This window comes from Bombyx mori, chromosome 15 (assembly GCF_030269925.1).
Source record: "Bombyx mori chromosome 15, ASM3026992v2".
Lineage (NCBI taxonomy): Eukaryota > Metazoa > Arthropoda > Insecta > Lepidoptera > Bombycidae > Bombyx > Bombyx mori.
The window spans coordinates 10965182-10990306 of NC_085121.1; the positions used below are offsets into that span (position 1 = coordinate 10965182).

The following is a 25125-nucleotide window of genomic DNA, read 5'->3' on the forward strand; positions in this document are numbered from 1 at the left end:
ATTTTTTATTGAACTAAAACACGTTTCCAATTAAGAATTTATTTACAGTACATATAGTCTAAAAACTACTTTAGATGAACACCTAATAGCTACATGAAAGAAAGAACTACACGTGTTATCACGACAAAGTTATTTTTAACAAACAGACTTATTTAATTTAAAACACTTTCACTCGCTATTACATATTATTTTCATACAATACTACGACACATTCAAAAATATGTACACGGTTAATTAAGATTTTTGATAGGATCCAAGTTTTATCTTTAATCTCGTACTGATCACGATCGTATAATTAAAATATTATTTCTTTGAGTAAATTTCAGGTGGTCTATTTGATATCAGTGGTAGCGGTAGTTAATCAGAATACAGTAGATTGGGGGGAATAGAGACTAAAGTTAGAATAGGGACAAATCTTGGATGTCACAATACGTTTGTTGAGTTGTTAGATTTAACTTTGATGAACTGAAAATGACTTTTATTTAATGTTTAAGAATATTAAATAATTTAATTTAGTCATCAAAGTTTTGTAACTCACTAAAGATATTAAAAAGTTAATTACCTAAAGTTAAGTACCTACAACTAAATAGTGCCAGCCCTATCGAAAAATGATTGTCCCTATTCGTAACCTGATTCACCCCAAAGCCAAGGTGAATCGGGTCAAGCTAGCTTTTTTCAGTTTTTGTGTATATTTTGTAATGAACTATGTGTAATAAACGCATCGTATAGAAACATTTTAGCCTCCGGAACCATATAAATCTGAATTTTATTGGTATTTCTCTAAGAAAAACCATTGAACATTTGTGTCGGATTTGGAAAGAGTCCCGGTTCCCCCCAATCTACGGTACGATAATATGGATTCCTTAAACATAAAGTCAATATAAATTAGGTTATAGGGTAGGGTTGTAGAATTTACGTCTCCAACAAATTTGGTATAGTCTTACATTTAAAGGAGATGACAAGTCGGTGTTTCTACGGGGCGATAAAAAGACTACTATCACTTTCTGAGAATTTAGTTAATTTATGCTATTTCATTTAAGTAATTATTTATAGAGGTAAGTCTGTGTACATTCGTCCACGTTCTAAGAGATTAAGATGTTTTTTCATAATAATTAATAGTGTAATCTCGTTACAGGAATTTTACGAAAAGCTTGTTCACATTATAGCTATAAATTTATATACTATTTTTTCAGTATTTGTAACATATTTTGTGTTGCCTAGGCTTGGGTTGCTATACATACATTTTAAGCATTATCTTATTGTCAAGATTTAAGAAAAATTTAAAACAATACATCTTTCGGGAAAAGAATACACAAATTCTAAAAGGTTCCAAACTGAAGGTAAGCTTGAACCCAATTGATCAAAAGTCTAATTTCTAAAGTATTTTTTAAAAGTTTTCTAAAAGTAATAATTAATTTTTTTTTATAATTTATTTATGCCCAACAGCTACAAGACCTTACAGCCTAGCTTAAATATAATTTCTACGTAAAGAGTACGTAAAAAATAACAATATTCAATTACATGAAAAATTTACGAAGCGAAACGACCTGAAGATTATTAATTTAAGTCTTTGAATAATTGGGATGATGGGAGATATAAGTTCTAAGGTCTCAGTATAGTTACAACGGCTACCCCACCCTTCGGACCGAAACGCATTACTGCTTCACGGCGGAAATAGGTGGGGTGGTGGTACCTACCCGTGCGGACTCCCAAGAGGTCCTACCACCAGTGAATGAAACAAAGACTCTGTAAATGATTCATATTTACTACGACTTTTTCAGTGGACTTTTTGGAAGAACCCGAGAAGCCACGCCCAGCGGCGTTGTTATATTCTCTCACATTTGTGCAATTTTGCACAATGCAAACCATTGAATTACACATTTAAAACTGGAGAACTAAGTTAACAAAATAATGCAATTCACACAACTTCGCTCCTCGCGTTCCCGCCAGAAATCCCTGTTAATTTTTATTTTATTTTGAATTGCTAAACCCAATAAAAGTAAGTTTACGAGTATTCTTCGTTATTCATCCAAGAAGCAGATTATCAGATGAATCCTAGAAAATTAATTCGACGATAACTGAATTTATAGATGTTCTACTAACCTTTTACTACAAGCAGGCAAGTAAATACTCCCTCGCAGGGAACTTTTAAAATTAAGTTTATTTTTAAGGAAATTATATCGATATGTAGAAAGATCTAGATTTAATTTAAATAACTAATTAAAATTAATTTCTAGACTTACTAAGAATGGCAAATTATGAGGTAGATATAAATCAAGTTTTTTATTTTAATGAAACCTAAATTCCTCTACAAATATAAGTAAATATTTACATCTGTGCGCATGTTGACTAGTAACGTACTTTATGGAACGAGATACCGTCAGCTCGTAGTGGTATCTAAATGTTGATTGCCACGTAGGTCACCGATTCCCTATGTGACGCACTGAAGTAACTATATCGTATTTTTAAATAATCTTTGGCAGTTAAGTTTTTATGAAATCAATTACACAACAATTAAATATTTAACAAATTTAGATGATAGCTGTTAAGAAAGGACGCAAACTTTACGTGCCTGTTCGGTATGTTTCCGGCGCGCTTTGATTTTGCACTGTGCACGTCAATGTTACAAAGAACAAAATGAAGTCATTCAAATTGATGTAAATCTCTTTATTTTGACGCAAACGTCCAAGAAACTTATTGAACAGGCGCTGAGCTAAATGAGAAAACTCTAGATGCATAGTTGCGACAACAGTTCAGTTGCAATAGTGTTCTTCGCTAGTGATGCGACATAGCTGACAGTCGACTCGGCAGCACCAGTGGTACCGACAGTGGCAGCGCTCCAGGCGCGTCCCCCGCACCGCCCGCCTCCCCCGCCCGCAACACAGACGCCCGCACCCCCCCGCCGCACTGCCCAGCGAAGCGTTACAAGACCTGCATGAACGGATTTTTAAGATAAATTTGCTTACATAAAAGTTACGAACAATAACATTCAAACCGTTGCGACGGTTTATCCAGCAATTTCGTCCGCTCGGTGGAAGATCTTTTCTTTGTCGTTACTCCCAAAGCTTTATGTATCTTCGGTGGATTCACATATCCCTATACTGTCTCTTGGTTAGTTAAACATGTACCCTGTTAATTCATTAAATCTATTGGTGTTATTTTAAATGCTAAAATGCATATATTAGTGTGTTCTTCTGTCACATAACCAAACCGACATTATTATTTGCATAAAGAGAAAATTTATCTGACATCAGTAACATTTCAAACAGAAAAAACGCCATTGACTAGTGATTTGGAAACTTTTTTTTTATTGCCCTTGTAGGCAGACGAGCACACGGCCCACATGATGATGAGTGGTTACCGTCGCCCATGGACTTCAGTAATGCCAGGGGCAGAGCCAAACCGCTGCCTACCGCTTAATACTCTCCACAAGCCTCGTTTGAAGAAGGAAACTTATCTCAAACTTAACACGAATTAGTACATAGTTAGTTGACACACCTGCCATGCGTGCCCAACGAGCCAGCGGCTGAGTCGGGCTCGCAGTAGTCGGGGCTGGGCGTGACGTAGCGCAGGCGCGGCTTGGCGTGACGCGCGGCGTGACGGCGCGGGCGCAGCGGGCCAGCACGTGCCGCTTCGCCCGCCAGCGCGGCCGCCACACGCGACAGCGGCGGCAGGGCGCGCCAGCACGTGCGCACCGAACACGACCCCGACACGCCGTGACATGTACACTTGGTACGCATGCCGCTAGATACGGCCTGTCGAATATCACACGGATTCTCTTAAGTACCCGTATAAAACAGTAAGCATTGTTGAGATATACTCATATTGTATCTACCTCTTTAATAAATTTCATTAAAAAAATACTAAAAAATATTTAATACGCTTAACCTGTTTATATAAGGTTATGGAATATTATTTAGTAATTTTTTTCAAAAGACCAAAGGAACCTTAATTTTACATATACCATACAATTATATTTTCGATTGTATTTCTTTTAACATCTTTTGCACTAGCAACATTACCAATAACAATTTGATATGAGTTGCGTATATCTTAATTGAAATTGCCGAGAATATAATATCTAATGTAATAAACAGAATTATTTAGTACAAGTAGATTCAAGACAAATATTCTCGTTGTCACGTATAAATACGAGGTTAATGATGTACTTACTTTCCGTCCGAATCTTCCATTTATCAAATTCGCTGCGGCGATTAGGGGACGTAGCCTTTCAAGTCGAGTCCTTAAATCTACTTGCGGGTCAAAGCGGGGGTCGTCAGCTGCCATCCGATATTCGATGTTTCGATATCTGGAACCTCTGTCTTCAAATTCGTATCTGTCATAGAAATTTTATTAAATCACGTTGATAAATACTTAAACATCAAAACTAATATTTTTCTTATTTTTTATTGCTTAGATGGATGGACGAACTCATAGCCCACCTGGTGTTAAGTGATTACTGAAGCCCATAGACATCTACAATGTAAATGCGCCACCCACCTTGAGATATAAGTTCTAAGATCTCAGTATAGTTACAACGGCTGCCCTACCCTTCAGACCCAAATGCAATACTGCTTCACGGCAGAAATGGGCAGAGTGGTGGTACCTACCCGCGCGGACTCACAAGATCCTACCTTCTTCTTCTCAGTCGTTCACTCCTGGCGGAGTGGTCGTGGTTACATAAGTCTTAATATTTGGTTGCGGCTTTTGAGAGACTTCTCCATCTTTCTCTATTTGTGGCGGTACGTGTACACTCAGTAAGGGAACACTTCGTAGAAAACTTAACCAAGTCTGTCCACCTTGTGGGTGATCGGCCGCGAGAGCGTTGACCGTCTACTCTTCCTTGAACCACTAAACGTTCCAATGACCTTTCATTACGAATGATATGTCCAAACATATTAAGGATTCGCAATTGCACAATCGACGAAAGCCTTTGTTTGATTTGGAGCTCTTTGAGGATGGATACATTAGTGCGGTAAGCAGTCCATTTTACCCTCAGCAAGCGTCTCCAGCACCCCATCTCAAGGGCGTCAATCTTTTTACGACATTTTTGATGGATCGTCCATGTTTCTGCTCCATATAGGAAAATAGGAAATATTAAGCACCTCATTTAAGAACTTTGGTGTTTTTAGTTATACGGCGATCTTTCCATATTTTTGTGAGCTTTTCCACGGCTGACGTGTCACGGGTCAGGTCCTACCACCAGTAGAAATAATAATTGAAGCGATATACATTCATTAGCCATAAACTGAGAATAACGTCAAAATTCGTTTATTAATAATTTGCGGTCCGTCGATACCACAGTGATGTCGTATACAATGAATCGGCCAACAGCCAATCACACCACAGTAGTGTCGTAAGCACATCTTCGAAATTTCATGAAATTAGGGGAATAGGACTGAGAACTTACGAGACCTAACGATGAGATTAGTAAAACTCAACAATTTCCCGATAATGTCAAGAAAGGCCGGCAAAAAGTCAAGTAATCCGAATTAGCGTTGCCGACGTCAAGCGAATAAATTTTTACGAGATGTGCGGGCGGCAAAGTATTAAGATTACGATTAAGATTAGAACTACCAGAATTCATAGATATTACGACGTGAAAGCCGCCGTCCACCTTGAGACATGTTGGTAGAGACCCCAATTGTATTGTATAACGGCTGTCCCACCCTTCAAACCGGAGCTAATGATTTCTCTACTCCTACGAGCTCGTGATGTTTCCTATCAACAATAATGTTGATTAATAATCGCTATGTGATGGTATAATACAAAGCTATTTACGCAGAGATAAACTTTTAAGTTGAATAATTAATTATACCTAATACATTGTTACGAAGTTTGAATCGGTTTCTTGTATATTATAATCCTATTGATAATTAAAATAATTACTTAAAATTAAAACTTTACTGGTGGTAGGACGACTTGTGAGTCCGCGCGGGTAGGTACCATCATCCTGCCTATTTCTGCCGTAAAGCAGTAATGCGTTTCGGTTTGAATACTTGACATCTTAGAACTTACATCTCAAGGTGGGTGGCGCATTTACGTTGTAGATGTGTATGGGCTCCAGTAACCACTTAACACCATGTGGGCTGTGAGCTCGTCGACCCATCTAAGCAATAAATAAAAATGCAATAAAATACGACATAGGCAAACCTTGGTCTTGGTCTGAACCGTTTCCGTGTGGGTCTGCCACGTCGGGGAGAGCGTGGGAGGCGCTTCCGTCCTCGTCGACCCTTTCTTCTAACTTTCGCAGATTCAGTAGTGTTTTCAGCAGCTGGCTGATCATCCACCAATATCACTATCGGCGGTATTGTTGTCGTCTCAAATGTAGTTGTAGTTGGCAATTCTGTTGTAGTTTCCGTTTCAAAAAAGTCTTCGATTTTTCCATCTCGCACGTCTATCTCGTGCATATCAAGAAATTGCTTAGAAAATCTAAAAATAAAATATTATTTAAAACTACTATACTAAATAAAAGAGAAAATTCAATAAATTGATTAATTGGTATGTAATAAATTCGATTGAATTCATCGGTGGAAGGAAGTGTTACCTATGTTCCAGTATGCTTTTTATTTTCGACCCAACAACGTTACAACACGTTGTTGGGTCCGTATGGGCTCCTGTTACCATTTAACACCAGGTCGGCCTAGTGTTTGTTCAATGTTTAAGCAAATACTTATACAAAGTCTCGCATGTATTACATAATAGCTGTTCTTAAATCAGAAAAACTCATCACCTCACGATAGAAACAAGCTTATACATACCTACTACCTGCACGAAATTACGAAACACATCCACCATTGCAAAGAATGTTACGGAGACTACATCCCATTGACATCGTCACTAAATTACTTAAAAATTCACTGAGCTCATCTGAATATTGACGTTATTTAAAAAGACGCATACCTCTCAGCCCATTGGAAGTTATCACCGCAACCGCCCCATTTAAATCTAGCGTACGGTTCAGCGGGAGACAGTTGTGCTTGTCTCGGTGGGCGGGGTGGAGCCCGTGGCGGAGATGCACAGGAACAGGCAGGTAAAGAGCCCGCAGCGCAGGCCCTGGCCAAGGACCAAGCCAAGGCAGCTGCTGACATCGCATACACGTAGGCCTGCTCGCGAGTACCTGCAATGAAATTATCAAAGGACATACATAATTTGAGAGTCTGTTTGAAGTGAAACTTCTAATGCGACTTCCAACAAGGTTGCGTTAAACGTTTAACGCTAACATACTAGAAAGAGACAGAGCGAGAGTGAATGCGTGGCACTCGAATGCATACGCATAGTATACCTGTTACAGGCCAGCGCGAGCGTTAACAAAGAGAAGCGTCCAATATTTTAAATGATGTATGTATTTAAAAAAAATATATGTATTTATTTTTCTATCTATAATTTAAAATATCATCTCTTATACACAGCATTCCCTATTACAAAAGCAATCTGATTTAAGGATGAAAAATGAAGAAAACCACAATACTACACATCGAAAAAGAAGTTTCACTTCATTCACGTGCACCAAGTTGCACGTGCACCGTTTTTTATTTTACCTACTTTTTTGTAATTGCTATTTTTGTTATCACTATTAGAGAACGAGCCCACAGTCATCTTAGTGTTGTTTTTTTAATTTTTTTATTACCTACCACAGACCCCCTGGTGCTAAGTGGTTACTGGAGCCCATAGACATCCACAACGTAAATGCGCCACTCACCTTGAGATGTAAGTTCTAAGGTCTCAAGTATAGTTACAGTCACAACGGCTACTCTACCTTTCAAACCGAAACGCATCACTGCTTCACGGCAGAAATAGGCAGGGTGGTGGTACCTACCTGCGTGGACTCACAAGAGGTCGTACCACCAGCGACCCAGCTTGAGAAACAGGGTCGAAGTCACAGTCGTGTTATATAACAGCTGTCCCACTCTTTAAACCGGAATACATTATTGCTTTGCGACAAATACAGACAGATTGATTGTACTAATCCGCGAGATTTTACAACACACCTTACCACCTCATATTTCAACTTCTTTATATTTTATTATTACTAATTAACTTAAATAAATAAGTGTTTTCAATAAGGGTATTTAGAAGATTTTTGGAACCGAAAACCTTTCTCAAATAAAAATAGGGAGTTACCGAACGTGGAGACAATGAACCCGAGGTTAACGGTAAGCAGTCGACCGTGCGGGACTTTATGCGTTAATTTTTATGGTAAACCAAAGCAAATCATCCCACGTTACATTCAGCCTCAGGAAATAAACCTGTCCACCTGTAAGCTTATATAACGAAAATATACCGCAAGCGGAAGATGCAAAATATCTTGGCATACATCTGGATCGAAGATTGACATGGCAAAAGCACATCTGGTCTAAGCGAAAACAATTCGACATAAGGCTAAGAAATATGTACTGGTTGACTGGACGGAAATCCCAACTTTCGCCAACAAGTAAAATTTTAATTTAAAATACCATCTTAAAGCTAATATGGACATATGGCATACAGCTTTGGGGAACTGCCAGCAATAGCAATGTCGAGATCCTTGAAAGGTTTCAAAATAAAACTTTCAGAACAATGCTAAGGGCCTGGCCACAGCTACTGGCGGTGCGTTTTGCGGTGCGTTGCGAGGCGCGGCGGGCGGTGTGACTTGCGGGGGTATGCCACAGCTAGACTAGTTGCGGCGGCGGCGGCGTCAGAGGTGCACGTATTTAGAAAGTCCTATCAAATTTCCCTTTCAAAAATGGCACGATATTACCTTGAAATAAGTGCGTTCTTAGCTGAAGATATTATTCAATCAAGAATAGGAGCGCACCCAGTTAGAAAAAGAGAGAACTTGGCGAATTTCACCCTATTTATTATTATATTAGGAATATTAGGAATATAAGAACTATCCCGATAAATAGATTATTAATAGATTCAACCTTCACAGAGATTACCAGGTTCAAATCTCAATTTACCATACGTGTTAATTGCTGATAAAGCCTATCCTCTTAAAAATTATTTGATGCGCCCATATCCACCGGGTGGTTTAAATGCGGAACAAATAATTTTCGACAAGACATTATCCCGGGCAAGTGTCACAATTCAGTACGCGTTTGGTATTCTAACTAATAAATTTCGTATTTTTACGAAAAGTGTAAAGGCAAATAAAAAGCACGCGACATTGTTTATAAAGGTTTCGTGCTTCAAAAGAAAGAGATGGAGACAGAAATGCAGATTTTCAGCAGTTTGTTTCCCAGTTTGGAGACTCCAATATTCACAATAGCGTACCCAGATCAAGACGGAATAGTCGAGCAACGGTTCAAGCATCTAGAATACGAAATCAATTCAAATTACAAATTTTATTTCAATAATCCTATCCAAGAGTAACTACGAAACCATTAGTACCAGAAAATTGTTGTTTTATTTCGTCCCACATTTTTTTTATAACATGCCTATATTTATGATGTGGATGTTTTGACATCCATATTTCTGGTCTACTCAGTATTTCACTAATGAATTGTTCCACATCCATTATATTTTATTAGCTCAACGCGCGGTAAAAACAAAATGATTTGTTTCGGTCGCGCGATGCCTCAATGCGTCCACCGACACCGCCGCGCGCGCCGCTCTGAACTGTGGCCGCCTCCATATTGTCTAGTACATTTGTTTCACTCGCACATGGCGCAGCTCGTCGCCGCCAGATGTCACGCGCCTCTCACCGCGCCTCGCAACGCACCGCAAAACGCACCGCCAGTAGCTGTGGCATACTTCATAGGTTGTCTACCATTTGTTTTCGCCGCTCCCGCTTGCCGCGCCTCACGACGCACCGCAATTCGCACCGCTCTCGGCTGTGGCCAAGGGGTAAGAATACCGCATTACATAAGCAACAAGATCATACAAATGGACCTAAATATTCCCACAGTGAAAGAGGAAATAGTAGCTTACAGCAAAAAATACCAAGCCAGGTTATCGATACACGTCAATAAATTGGCGTCGGACCTAGGAGGCACAGGAGCAGTGTAGTTTACTAGATTAAGGAGGCACAGTATACCTACCTTACAGAACAGAAATTAAATCTAACAATAAAAGATGAAGGTTTCACTGGACATCTGATTCTGTTTATATATCTATTAAGAATAAATTCAGCCAGAGGAATAGCTCATTGTTAACTGAAAAACAGATCGCTACGAGACATTAAAACAAAGGAGAAAAAAAATATATATGGTGGATTATGGTTTATAATCATGGCTGTGTAGAATATACGTATGTACATCACGGTTTCCGACTATGTTTCACTGATCCCCTATGTCCGTTAAGCTCGCGCTTATTGACTTTAATCTTTTAGTTCCAGATTCGTTGCAGGCTTACGAATTATTAAAATTTGTGTTCTATTATTTGTGCTCAATAATTCATTTTTTTGATCGCAAACAGTTGCAACGTACCTAAATACAATGCTAAGAGTGTCTCGAATAAAATTGCCGTGACATGAAAGTCATGAAATTTCGAGCATAAGCTTCACAAATAAAAAGGTTTTTGATACTATCTAAGATGTTCTTTGAAAAGAGTAATTACATTCAGAAACAACTCGATCTTGATATTTCCCGCAGGCTAGTCGCTGAGCGGAGGCAAACAATAGCGCTCGATGAGCTTATCGCTAGCTATCGCTAAGAGCATCGGCTAGCACGGGACGCGAGTGAGTGCACACGGCTACCACTGAATGACGTCTCCCTACCTAAACCACCCCCATATCACCGGCCCTACACGTTTGATTCATGCGTATAATTAAATCTTTTGTTCGTATCGCTGTACCCTGGGCCTCAGAGCCTCGCTGATTGCAAAGTAAGGCGATCCCGATAGCCTTTTTGATTGAACAGAACAGAGATAACATTCACTGTCCGTGAACGCGATTTCTTCTCATCAATAAAGATAACGATCGATTTCTAAATGTAAAAGCAATCAGAAAAGTTTTTAACTTGTCTAAAAGATGTATCTATAACCAGACGAAGTTTCCGAGTAATTAATATTTTATAAGTAAGTACCGCATTAAACTAACGGCGAGTTTGGAAATATGACTGTAGCAGCAGTAGTAAATTTATACATTTTCAAAGTAATTGAGGCGGTTCAATTATTATCGTTTATACTTTAACGATTGTCAGTTCCTAGATTATTTTATACTCGGATTCAAATTTAGATGTAATAAAATTAGGTATGGTTTTTGGTGTATTTCAAAATTAATGGTGTTCTGGTTGGTGGAATTAATGGTAAATTTTTGGTACACAGCTATGACAATCGGTAAGCCTGAAATTATCTTTATTGCGCTTACGGACAGTTAAATGTAATAAATTCAATCAATTACATATTTTTTTGCGCCATTTTCAATTTACAATATCGTGATGATATTAGCGTCGTGTGTAATCTTGTCATTAGTTCCGACTCTGTGCACAAAAGACCTAGAGAAACAATTTAGTTTTCTTTAACTCAGGACATCGGTTCTCAGATCACATCTCAGAAAAAAAATCCTTTTTAGAAAAGAAGAGCTTCTCTCACACAAACGCTATATGAACAGCTATGAGAAAGCTAGGATAAAGATTTGGCAAATTCTGTTTTCGTAAAACCTAAGATGTGCTTTTTAATGATTCGGAATCTAGTTTTATCAAAAAAAAAAACCGACGGAATGTACAATGAAAGGGAAGAGGGCAAAGTTACTGCAAAATGTCTTGTCGACTTCTCTCCATAGAATACCGCCTTACAGAATCGTTTTTAATTTCTATCAGACGAATAGAACAAAGAAGAAAAATTACTTAAAAAAAATTGGTCTCCACATTTTCTTACCCTAAAATCTGTCGTTCTAGGCGCAAATCTACTGAATAGGCTGAAATTTCTGCTACTGAACTTGGCTAAAAAGGAAGAATGTGACAATTTCCTATTTATTTTTTTATCTATTTCAGTTTTCAAGCAATAAAGCTTATGGCATTGACGTTGTGAGCTCCCTAAATAACCATATAATATCACGTACTTGGTAAGATATTTGCTTGTCTTAAACAAAAACAAAAACAAAAAAGCCTGCATTATAAACAAAATAATATTAATTATAGCGATCCGGATTGATTAAATTATTGTGAAGAATCGATAAGTTTCTAGGTAATGTCTACTACCGTTAATATTCAATAAAAAGTATAAAAGTCTCTGTAATTCATCGCTTCCACTGTATTAAATGAAAAGCTATATTCTGTTCGAAATTACGAAGGCCGCTGTAGTTATTTCCTTCGTAAAACTTTTAATTAAAATGTATCAAGTCGGGACCGTTCCAAAGGTTCTTGTCGGTCTTATTGGTTGTAGCCGACTACGTTCCGTGTCAATTAATTTCCTAAAGTGGTTAGACGGACGTTGAAGCGGTGAACGGTGACTAAAAACAATGCTTTGTATTTTGCAGCCGGTGGCTTGCATCCGGCACTCGCTGCCAACAACACGACATCGCCGTCTACGCCAAAACTTTAAAAACTTGGCCATTGTTTCTTTGCTTTTATATTCTTCATTTTTTTTATTTTTGTTTTTCCCTGTTTAAACGAAGAACTTCGCTGTCTGGAAGGTTCGGACTGTTGTTTTTTGCTATAAAAAATTCACTAGATGTAACTAACTACTTGCGGTAGGGCGCATTGTGAGCCAGCACGAAAGAGTTCCGTCATCCTCACCTTTCTGTATAGCATAGCAATTCAGACTGCGTGATATCTTCTGTAAATAAATAACCTTTCGGAAACACTCCACACAAAAAACAGTACTCCTTCGAAGCTTAATTATAATGCCTTGTCGTTTAAAAGACGGCTTAGATTTATCTATGACCGGGATTAATAATAATAGAGTAATAATTTCAAAATTAATTGAGCAAAGAGTGATAAATATTGTTTATGTGTCATGTAAATAAAGCAAGTGCTGGAAGCGGAACGATACGCTATTGTCTAGTTAAAAAGGGTGCTGTCGTTCCGCCGGAAGCTTCTGCACAATGTATAGCATTTAATATAAACTCTTATAGTTTAAAGATCTTAATTTTATGTAATTAAATTTAATTACGGACAACAATAGATACGATTGTTTATGTGCCGCTTTTGGTATCTAAGACATATTAGATACAGGTAGTGATGATTTACATTGTCACTTCTATGTATACCTAAAGACGGAAGGAAAATCAATAATAGCCTCGAAATCGTCTAGTACGAGTATTACAAAAGACGGTCTTCATACGTTTATTGAAACCAATAATATAAGCCGTGTACTAATCAAATCGCGTAATCTACTTCCTCGTCTTTCGCCCATAGTATTGATAACTTACTCTTATTATCCTGTCGAGCTTTCTACGCCCATTTTTTTTCTATTTTGAGTATCTGTAGTATATCTCATGCTATGTTAATAATACTCATGTCCTAATTACGCTCCGAAGTTATCATGCCTTCCGGTTCACCGAACAGGATAGGTCTTATTCCAATGTAACTGAAACTTTGTCTTTGTTTTTATAAGAGTAACGACGATATTTACGCTGTGGTGTTGTATGATTTTCAAAGTCAGGATTATCACAAGATATCCCGTGGGCTCGACAATCTCCGCTAATAAATAAGACATTTACAAAGAAAGTATAATAGATGGATGGGTAGTGTATAGAAAAAATTTAATAAATCTCCAAACCTGTTAGTAAGTCAGGGGTAAACTTAGGTGCGAGTTCAATGGATGAGCAGTTCCATCTTTCCCCAGCGTGAGCCGCGAGGCAGGCAGACCTGGCAAGTCGTGCGGCTGCAGCCACGTGGGGCATGGCAGAGTGATGGCGGCGGCATGCGCGGCTTTGTTCGCTCCATAGTACTCCGCTGCGCCGCGACTCCAAGCAGTCATTTTCCGTCCAATTACCTTGACTCTCGTGCAGAGCTCTGAATTAAAAATATATAAGAATTTACGTTGTCTCCTCAAATACTTTTTTGTTTTAAGATATAAACGTGGCAAGCTTCATCGTTTCTGCCTTTGAGATTGATCGAAGAAATTATTTTTTGAAAATCAAATAAACTCTAATATTATTGTATAATTAATTAATTTAGAATTGATGTAAAGTTTTATGTAGAAGCTACTATCGTTAGAATTTTGACATTCAATAAGCATGTTTTGTGACATACCTACCTGTTAATTTTAAATTAGAAAGATTCAATATACTCGTATGTTTGTATGCTATTAGTTGTATTGTCAAGGAGTGTGGCGTAAACCACTTTACATAAATGGGCCGTGAGTTCATTAACCCATCAACGAAGCTATAAATAAATAAAAATATATAAAAGAAAATACGTATTCTACGTTTAATATTTATTTCATTATTCGTAAGTACAATTGAGTATTCTTGATTAAAAGTTTTATTTAAAAAAATCACATAATTTATTTGTTAAATTTATTGAAATGGCAGTGTCAAATGTTCGCTAACGCTTAAAAAAATTAAAAGTCTTTAATACATTTTTTTGTCTTTCGAATCTACATTTTGAACGTTTAATTTTTCAGATCGTCTTGAAGTTTCTGGTCGTTGTCCGCGGTGGAACGCCTCGCACATATCGTATAGGTAATTTGGAAGGAAGTCCGCTGACTCGCCTTCTCTACGGCGTAGCACGCGGTATGCGTCTCGAAGCGTAGGCTTCGGAGTCAGCCGTAGCTCCAGCTCTACGGCTGTTGGGAAATGTGCTGCGAGCGAATATACTATTTCCAAATCGGAAGGCGGGGGTGTCAAGTGACGATAGTTGGATACTTTGTGCAGAAAATATTCTGACATGCTCATCCGAGAATCGCTTTCATCATATTTCCCCAGTTTCAAGTCGTACAACACAGCTTTCTGACGATCTGGTCCCCAAAATTCTTGTTCGAATGCCGCGTAAAAACTTTCGACGTCTTTGAATTCGTTTCGGAAGCATCGCGTCCACATTAGTGGTACTCCTTCCAAGCAGGAAATTATAAACGGAAGTTGTTTCTCCTCCAACATTTTCAATTCTGATATATAGTATTTGATGTTTTCTATGAAATCCATAGGATGCGTATCACCGTTATCATCAAAATGCGGTCGCTTGTTAATAGACGCTACTATCCAATCGTTGAGGTTCTCTGTTGAAATTTGTATAGTGGATTTACTGCTTTTATAACTTTTTTCTTCGTCTAATTCAATTATTTTGGGTCTATCGTCAAGTCGTGATGAATTTTTTTCAAAGCTGGTATCAGCTTTACCCAAATTAGGTAAAGACATATGACTGTGCAGTCGAGATGATGGCAACTTACGGTAGATGTCTTCTTGGCTAGAGAAACGAACTCCAAAACCAAGAGTTGTCGGTTTGTAAATTGAACTGCTGAAGAATGTTGAATCTTCTTTTCTTGGAATATCGTTCGCTAGCTTTTCTTTACTTGACGCTATCTTGTCAACCATCTCTGAAAGATTTGTTACGGAAGAGTTGATTTGTCGCAAATCAACAAATAAACTCATGTTATAACTATCCCGTGCGCTAAACTATCAGTACTTTTCAATTGCCATTTTCAGAGCTGAAGCGCTGTAACAAGAAAGTATCATGATCAATTAAAATTAGAGTTATCTACAACTTTTATATCCAATTCTAATTTTGATCTACTTTTTCGTAAATAAATGGTTTTGAGTGCTGACTTTATTTTGTGATATTAGGATTTTATTTAAAATTATAGGCAATCTACTTGTCTTTATCATTATCATAAAAATGAACCTATAAATCACGCTGTGACACAACAAAATCGGTCGGACATTTTGTGTGCTTATTTTCAGTTTGATTCAAATTTAAAAAAATATTTCCGTGAAACGTGATTCTGGTGTTTACTTACAAACATGAACAATGTTGTTAATTTAAACAATGCCAAGCTTGTTAAGCTTGTTAAGTAGCAAGGCGCATGAATAAAATGATATGTCCCAGTGCGATCGAAATCAGTGCGTTGGCAGCGTAATTCTAAACGAGTAAACTTACGTGCGGCGGCGGCGGACGGGGAAACGGTACTATTCGCCTTGGAGGGATAGCGAGTGCTCACAGCACAGCTTTTTATGCAAACCTTACGATAACTGGGTTATCGGATTTGGAATATTAAATTTCATTGACGTTTTGTGTTGCCTGCCAAGGCCACGTGTCGCAAAAGGTATCGTGCACAATATTGTACGATACAGCTTCGATATTTCACGAATCGCGTGGATTCTAGATAGGTTTATGTGACTTCCTATTTTTTCTTGGTTTAAAGTTTGTTGAAAGTTGATTCCAGAGCGTGCATATTCATTTATGTTTATTTATTGAAATTGACAATTTAATGGTTCGGTAAACTTCGATTTTTATTTTTTTTTATCACATTAACTACTCATCAACTAATTACCTAGCTAGCTATATAGCTACAATAGACATACGACGGTGCTACTCATCTAATGCGAAGCATACCTGAGCTCACAGACACCACAATGTGAATGACACTACCCAACTTGAAGTCACAGTTACATTACCGCAACGGCTGCTCTGCGATCCTACCCTACAAACTTAAAAATAGTCAGGTTGGCGGAGCAGTACCAGAGCGATCATATAATATGCTCCTTCATTAGTGCTCAAGATATGAAGGGCTTAATAATAAGAGCGTTATGTGGGGAAATAGGCGAGGTCTTACTACCAACAGATTATAGAAAAGTAGTATCAGCAGCCCGGGTCGCGTAGTATAAATTCAGTCGGTCATAAACACTATAAAGTATAGTGTATTTATGAGAAATTCGATGTTTTCGGGACAAAAAGCAACAAAATTATTGAGCCGTAACGAAATTAATATCTGTATCTTCGATCAATAATACTATTATTGATCGAAGATCTGTATAATTATTTCGCTTTTATGATACGGGAACTTATTCCAGAGAAGCGACGCACATAGTCGCGCTGACATTGTACTCTTATCTGATTACATGATTTTTAAATCCGTTGAGTTTTAGAAAAGAACAATTTGCACCCTTTAACTAATTACCTACATTGCAAAGCTAGTATTATGATGGACGTCAATTTATGTATATAGAACTACAATATACACGGTAAATAGTTATATCCAAATTTATCAATAGTCTAAATAATCGAAAACTATATTCCTTTCCTACGTAATGCTTCTAATGTGTTCTAAGTTTGTTAATGCGCAAAATAAAACAAATAAATGACAATTAACAACTCAGAATGCTAAATATGACCACTTAAACAATTGTATTAGTCCGAAAACTGTACACGCCCGTTTTTGCTGAAACAATATTCGGATTTACGAACCTAAATAAGTTCAGCGACTCATAAAAATAAATAGTCCGCTGGTGCTGCTCATTTTATTAACGTTTTGTTTCGCTTCCAAAACTGATATCCGGTAAAAATCACAAGGGAAGCCAGCACGCGACGTCAACTCTAGCGTGATGCGTGACGGGCGAACGATGCACAAGCTTCGTACCTTGACAAGTATTTACTGTACTGAGTTTGGTTATTTTTAAACTGTACATATTTATTTAAAAAAATGCTGTTCTAAGATTTTTAATATGCTCTATTAGTTTCAGACGTATGTCATGTATGTTAGTAAGTATGTGTTTTTGTAATGGAATCTTTGAACATGATTTTGACCCCCTTTAAAACGTTGGATTAACTCGAAATTTGGTATACTTATATTACGGACCGATGCCAATTCAATATTCAATTCAAAAATATTGAAAAAAAAATATTGAAAAAATTGAAATACAACTAAAAATTGAAAAATAAATAATAGATTAAAAAAACTAACAAAATACGCTTTTATAGAAAATGTAACTAAAAAATGGAAAATAAATTTTAATAAATTTGAATTAAAAATAGTGTAAGAAAAAAATGTTTTATTGTAAAAAAAAGCGGGGTTGCATGGTATCAGTAGTCATAAATATTTTATGAACAGATATGAGTAGAAGGGTTATTTTGATAATATCCTGAAAAGCACCCCACGCTTTTTATCAATAAAATCATTTTTTTCTTATACTTTTTTAAATTCAGTTTTATTAAAATTTATTTTCTATTTTTTAGTTAGTTTTTCTATAAAAGCGTATTTTGTTAGTTTTTTTAAACTATTATTTATTTAACTTTGGCGTTTAGAAAAGATTACAGTCGCCACGTGACAACGAAAACTGTAACGTATTCGAAACGTCGGATAAACGTAAAAGTGATTTTATTACGTATGGTAACTATGTATATATTTTTTTGTTTTAAAAGTCAAAACTTTTATTATTAATTAACTCATTTATTAACGTGAAAAAGTTAAACATTACGCATAATTAGGTTCGCATGAATCGTGTCATAATGTTATATCGAAGTTGTACACATTAAAATTTGTTCAGAGCTAAATAGGAAATCACACAAAGACGTCTTAACACAGTTCCATAGAATAACATCGTCGCAATTGAGTCTGGACAGCGAGTCACGGTGGTGCGGGCATTAAGCATCACAGTCGTGGTCTATTATGGATAATTCATGTGGAAAGTAATTGTTCCGTTGTCGGGCCTTGTGCCGGGGACATTATCGCGTTCGTCACGCTGCGCACGTGTACGTTTGATCTAATAAAATAATTCCCGTATCAAATTTTACGCGCCTATCTAGATCCCGTAGACAAAGGATCCCGCAGGGGCTACAGAGATTCGCTTTGTAATAACTGGTCGCGTATACAATAGATCAACCCAATATTTTTTTTAATTCTTTGAAAATAAATGGGCTAAAGGTTTCAATGGAATATAATTGTAACAGATTTGTATACCAAATCGTAACTTTGTATTTATAATAAATCTATGTTGTGAATCAAAATTTAATGTGTTTTTGTAGCTTCGCAAAGTTGTAGTTTGATACATGTAAGAACGAAGTTTCTCAGTTTATTAATTATTAAATATTAATAAAAATTCCACAAACCGCTTTTAACAGTGAGAATAAATTGAATTAAAAAAATTGTAAGCTAATCAGAATTTAAGGTCGCTGATGAATACGACTAAAAACTCATTCTGAAAGTGTAAAGTGGCAAAAACGCGTGGGTTTCAAGCTGGCGTTGCAATTTCCTGTCACTGATTCCGATTTAATAATGATTAAATACAGTATGATTGCCGTAGCGTGCGTGCGTAGCCCTGTCGTGGCTGTGCGCTTGGCATGTCTACACCGACAAAAACGGGGAAAAACGTAGAAAAGTTTTGTCACAAAGACATTACTTTACATATTTCACAGTGGATCGGCTGACGTAGATAATTTGCTTCTATTATCGAAAAACATATTTCGCGGGAAATCGTTACCACATCGTCATTGTTCCCGAAGCCGAAAAAAGTACTGAAATAAAACTATTTCTTAAGCTCAGCATATATATGTATATATTTGTACCCGTACTCTACAGTAAACCTAGCCAGTTGATGTTCCTTATCCTCACCGTAAACCGTTCGAAGGTGTGTACCTCAGTTTTGATTGTAATAAATTGCGTGAAGTTCAAAAAACAACGTTATAATGTATTCTTAAAATCGATTCGGCTATTGTGTTAAGAATAACTAGCACTATCTGCCTTCTTTTTCGGGAATAGTTTCTTAAGTATTATACTTAAATTAAATAATTAGTAATATCATGGAAAAGGAGTTGAATTTCATGGCATAATTAATTACATGAAAAAATTTGCAAATAAAATTATGTGCTACGGCGTACAAATGAGACTTAGATACTAAACTAACGTTTTATACGTATTCAATTTGCAATGTTTGTGATTAGTTCACCAATTTTACTTATAAATCTAGATTTCATATTAAAATCGAAAATTTAACGAACTAAGTTAATGGAAGTAACAAAATATTTATCTCAACAATCACCACTGTGTAAGAAGTTCACTCCACATAGCTACACAGTCGTTACCAAAAGAAATGTCGATTTGTCACAATCACAGGCAAGGGACCCGCTGTCAACTCAGAACAAACCACATTGGTTCATTAGACACGGGACAATGATACTCTAATTATGAACCATTTGACACACGCTCACAGTACACTGTGCCTAATGACTTTCAATAACAAAGATCAATGGATTCCATTAACGAAATCGATCCATAAACTAGGAACCAGCCCACAGGAACATTTGCACGAAACAGTCATCAATAAATTAATATTAATAATATCGGTATTGTTAAATTTGTGATCGGGGCTGATAGTATAAAGGCCCGTACGTGATCGTAATAATTAAAAGTAAAGATAATGTTTATTATGTATGCCGAGCACGCGCTAAGAGGGAACCCATTAAGATTTAAATTTAGGTAAAGTGTACTTTAGTAGGGATGCTGGTATAATTGAAACAAATGTAAGGATTACACGACAAATTGCTTAATGCTAAAGCGATTTGTCTAAGTCGGAACAGTGAAAGGAACAATTGTATATTTTTATTGATGTAATTCTCAGAAGAGAACGTCGGTAATAAAGTTGTATGTGAGTTCTTAAGCTCCAGAATAGTTTTATGGGTAGTATATGAGTTATTGAATTTTACATTTTGCATAACTGAAAACTATAAGATTTAAAGGTTTAGGTTTTTGGAGTTTACTCCTTAAGAATCGATTTACATATATAGGCCCGGGGTATGAAAATTATGGGGACCAAAATCGTACTAGAGAGTATAGCATGTCACACGAAATGCGTTATGCGCCTGATTGGCTCCTGATTGCGTGATGCGTGCGCGCGCCAATCAGGAGCCAACGCGCGGCCGCGTTATCGCAGGTGACGCCGGGCTGCTGCGCCGGCAGTCCGCCACAAAGCCTCGTACTGATCGCGCGTTTCTCTCATTATTGTATTTTCATATATTTGTTAGTCGTTTGTTTTGTGTCTCGTTAATTTGTTAATAATCTGTAGTGTATCGTGTTGTCGTAATATAGAACTATTTCTCGTATTGTTTCGTTTAATTTACCGACATCGTTTTGCTTGTGGCCGGACGCCGTTCGGGTTCGATTCCTGAACGTATCAACTGTTAGTGGGTTGATACCCGAATATAACCCGCTACAAATCATTTATTAATAAAGCTTATTAAATATAAACAATTCCTTCTATCAGTGAATGGACAACTTATATATTAATTGTAAAAGTGAATTATATAGACTTACTTAATTACCGCATCCACGTGTTCCGCAACTCCCGGATCATTCTCACTAGAATACGTAACTTCCATATTTTACTGTATTCAACTGACACAAATTTATATTTATATCCAGTAAACTCCAGTCGTGCGTCGGAGCGGACACACACACTTTTTTTTTTCTTACCTAAGCTGGTAGCCTAGTGAGGCTATTCTAGCGGAACCTTAACTAGTAGGTGAGCTCACGGGGCTCAAACCTGACGACGATGTTAACACGAACCATAGCAAGAGTCGTGCTTCGCAGAATCTACCACCGGATCGGAAACGCGACCCACTGAGAAGATCCGGCGAGAAACTCAGTGGGCTGTGTCTGAGGGTTAATTTACTCGTCGAGCCCTTCGTCGCAAGCGACGGGTTCGACGAGAACGGTGACCGGTGCTTGAAGTACCTAGAAGCACCGTTAGTGGATCGGGAGGATCCGAGATGACGTGTTTTGGGCGACGTCGACTGCTTTCCATTCTGTCCGCAGGATCGGGAAGTCTTACCGTTGAATATTGCTAAAATGACAAGAGTATGTACAATGATATCGCAATATACCTTAAAGATTTAATATTGTTTCTAAGCTTAGTTTAAGGAAAACCTATTTTATAAATTGTCAATTGTTCAGGAAACACTTTTTCTCGACATTTTCGTTTATTACTTTTATCGTGTAATTTTAATTTTTATTCGTCACGGCGATCCTTGTGGGCGTCCTGTGACCAGACCATGATGATGATGATGATGACGACGATTCAAAATAAAGTATACAATTGAAAAATATTTATTAATTCAGGCAGACTGCTCAGTTTCAACAGAACTGTGACTAGGTGGTAGAGTTTCATTTTACATCCAGTGAATAGGAGTATAAACTGTGAATTATTGACTTGATTTTGCCTAATACTTGCATGAGAAAGTAAGTGGTTTTAAACTAAGATAAGCGGGGGCAGTATTGAAGTGGGATGACGTGCCTTATCTCAATATGGCGTAGAACTTGAAACTGACGTTGATTCATAATTTACTAAAATTAAGCAAATTCATTGGATCTTTCTTTTGGAAAGTAAGTTAACGATTTCATAATGTTACATTGTTACTATTATAATAATTATGTTCTATTTAATCCGTTTTATAAGAAAAACATACCTCATTTTATTAATAATTTCTCCTCATAAGCACACGATCGTCCGGACTACTTAATCATGAGATATCAATAATGCTTGCGGACATGAAAAAGGTTAGAAATGTAGGATTTTTGTAAAAAAATTCAGTACAGAAATCGACAAATTTGAACTAGAGTATTGAGTACTTCTTTAGACACGGAATAATTTCAATTCTCACATTGTCACTTTGTTGTTTGTTTATTTGAGATTAAATGTAGGTGTTTCCTGATAAGCTTAAAATTTTGAACACAACTCAGAAAATCTATATATTTAAGTTGTCTCGTCTCCATACCCGTTTGTTATTAAGGCGATTAAAATGTTTGTACAAATTGTCATGAATACCGTATTTTACGTACATATATTTTTATTTATGTTCATACAATAAGTTTACACAAAGCTTCAATTTAGTCATTTTATTTAATTTACTTTTATTGAGATTGTATCTTTCAAAAACAGTATTTTTTAATTACTAATAAAATTCTTTCCACACAAGTTTACCTCGTAAAGAGCCTAAATAACAAGGGATTTTCTTATATGTATGAATTAAGTAGTCTTGAGCAATATTTCATACAAAAGAAAAAAGGTTAATATATTTTTCATTGACATTTGGCTTGTACGCACTTAATGACATCTCAGAATTCTAGTTTTTTTTTTTCTTTAATAAGAAATTTTACCTAAATATGTATAATATGTAGCTACAATTGTTACTAATGTTTTTATTCGATCCATTAAAGTACTACAATGTTCGGGAAATCCGTATGTGAGTCAACGCACCGTGTGCTAGACAGCGTGCCGACGCTAAAACCTGTGACGTACCTTACGTATAGTGTACAATTTATCATTACAACATTTTAACACGTAGCTTATGCTTACTGTAAAATCAATTAAAAACTGTACATTGTAAGCTTATTATCTGTCTAGACATTTTTCTTGGAAGAAATATATAGCTCATAGCTTTTAGGGAATATTATTTTTAAGTAATTTCATTTATGATTATGACTAATGCCATTCGTAGGTTTTTAATAACTTTCCAAGATAGATCAAATAGGACCACTTAAGTACTAATAACAGACAATACCAGGTCGCCGCTTACAAGTTCAACAAACATACCAATCATGTACAAAACTATTCAACGAGATAATAACACGATCGAAATTAATTTATGAAGTAGAACATCAAAGAATACCATCGATACAGTCGAACAGGACATGTGACAGAAATAAAAGCAAAGCGCCTCCGCGCGAGGATGTTGGTAATTTATGAATTTGTCAGGACAAACTGAACAACGGCTACGGTGTAAATAAAGAACGAGCGGCGTGGATAAATTTGTGTCAGATCAAATGGATCGAGCTAAGAACGATTTGTTGTACTTATTGCGCACGTTCCGCCCTCTTGCCTCGTGCGACGAATAAAACAATCCCCGACAATGTTCAGCGATGAAGTTGTGCGTCGCTTCGGAAGATTTATCGCAGTTTTGCTCGTCACAGCGTAAAATTTAATTTGAAAACGCTTCCAATATAATTTCACGACGAAAATAAAATTTATTCGTTCTAAATGCGATTAAAATACATTATTTCTGGTATATTAAATGCCTTAGGAGCTACGAATAAATAATAAATCTTATTAGTAGCTTAGGAGTTAAAAGTAAGTGAATCGATTGGAGTTAAAGCGCAAATTAAGGTATGATGGTCGGAATTCGTATTATATAATATACATCTATTACACCTTTTACATAATATAAATAGATATATCCGAGCAACCCTTAATCTACGGATTCTAATTGACCGCTTAGAAACAAATGCATTTTGAAATACGTAAAAATGTATATATATAGTATGTAATGTGAGAGCAACTTAGTTTTAACTATAAAGTAAAATTTTGGTCTGTATATTAATGAAGCATTCAAACAAAGAGATTTCAAATTGTGGTTAGATATACATTCTCAAATATTAACACAGTTTCGAGCCACGTGCCCGGAACAATTTGCATTTGTATGAAACCGGTAACGGGTATTATTATTTTAATTACAAATGGAGCCATCCCTTTGCCTCGCGTAGGAGAATACAACTACATGTAGATAATGTTACAAATTGAAACCGTTATTTAACGATAATGTATTTTTTTTAAGATTCATCATATCATCATCATGTTCAAATTTCATTAACAAAGCGCACATACGGTGCTTGCTATAAAGTGACTTATGCCATTTTTGTCAACACTGAACTGAGTATGAGAAAATACTATTTTTAATAGTTGTTCCTGAGACGAGAAAGATATTTGCTTTTACTGATGAAGTTTAAAGTTGTAGTTTAAATATTATTTTATTTCTTTAACCTAGCAGAACTATATAAGAATTATATAATAAGATGTTGAATTGAAAAATTACATAATTTGCATAAGTGACGTTATCGCACTGTAGGTATGTGCGATATGGTAAATTTATGTTAATTATATTTTAAGTATGTACATCAGCTATTTCATTTTGATTGTTTTTCGCTACATATTCGCTGATAGCCTAAGGGGCGGTTCCAGCTTCAAGCCATATTTAGTTAGTAGTAAGTTACACCTTTACTGCCTTTGAAATTGCTGCCGTCCATGAGGGAAGGTGGTCACTCGCCATTAAGGAGGTCATATGCTCGACTATACGATTTCAAAGACAAGAAAAAAAGAATAACAAAATCTAAAAATTTGTACTCGTAGTCTTCTAAGTTCAGAACAAAGCTCATTTGAACCACACAGAAGCCTTTTACTTGTACAAGTATTCAACTTTTGTAACATTGAGATTAGACTTTTTTCATAATCAAAATAGCATTTTCAATAAATTAACTACGATCGAAATACTGGTG

At 36.5% G+C, this 25125-nt stretch overlaps 3 protein-coding genes across 3 annotated transcripts in view; 1 reads left to right on the plus strand and 2 right to left on the minus strand.

Annotated features, from left to right (window-relative positions):
• LOC101743353 (TAR DNA-binding protein 43) overlaps positions 1 to 25125 on the plus strand; it is a 490523-nt gene that overhangs the window by 309684 nt on the left and 155714 nt on the right. The window lies entirely within an intron of this gene.
• LOC101744696 (protein Wnt-11b) overlaps positions 24 to 25125 on the minus strand; it is a 31894-nt gene continuing 6792 nt past the window's right edge. Inside the window, exons 2-7 of the mRNA XM_004924608.5 lie at positions 13645 to 13880; positions 6904 to 7120; positions 6154 to 6432; positions 4174 to 4336; positions 3499 to 3755; positions 24 to 2931 (exon numbers count right to left, since the gene is read on the minus strand). Of these exons, the coding sequence (XP_004924665.2) occupies positions 2754 to 2931; positions 3499 to 3755; positions 4174 to 4336; positions 6154 to 6432; positions 6904 to 7120; positions 13645 to 13880 (1330 nt within the window). The 3' untranslated portion in view covers positions 24 to 2753. The remainder of the gene's footprint in view (positions 2932 to 3498; positions 3756 to 4173; positions 4337 to 6153; positions 6433 to 6903; positions 7121 to 13644; positions 13881 to 25125) is intronic.
• Positions 14293 to 16411, minus strand: LOC119629593 (uncharacterized). Its single transcript, XM_038015920.2, has 2 exons — positions 15963 to 16411; positions 14293 to 15521 (listed from the first exon to the last, which is right to left on the minus strand). The coding sequence occupies exon 2, from the start codon at positions 15455 to 15457 to the stop codon at positions 14441 to 14443; it is 1017 nt and encodes a 338-aa protein (XP_037871848.1). The 5' UTR covers positions 15458 to 15521; positions 15963 to 16411; the 3' UTR covers positions 14293 to 14440.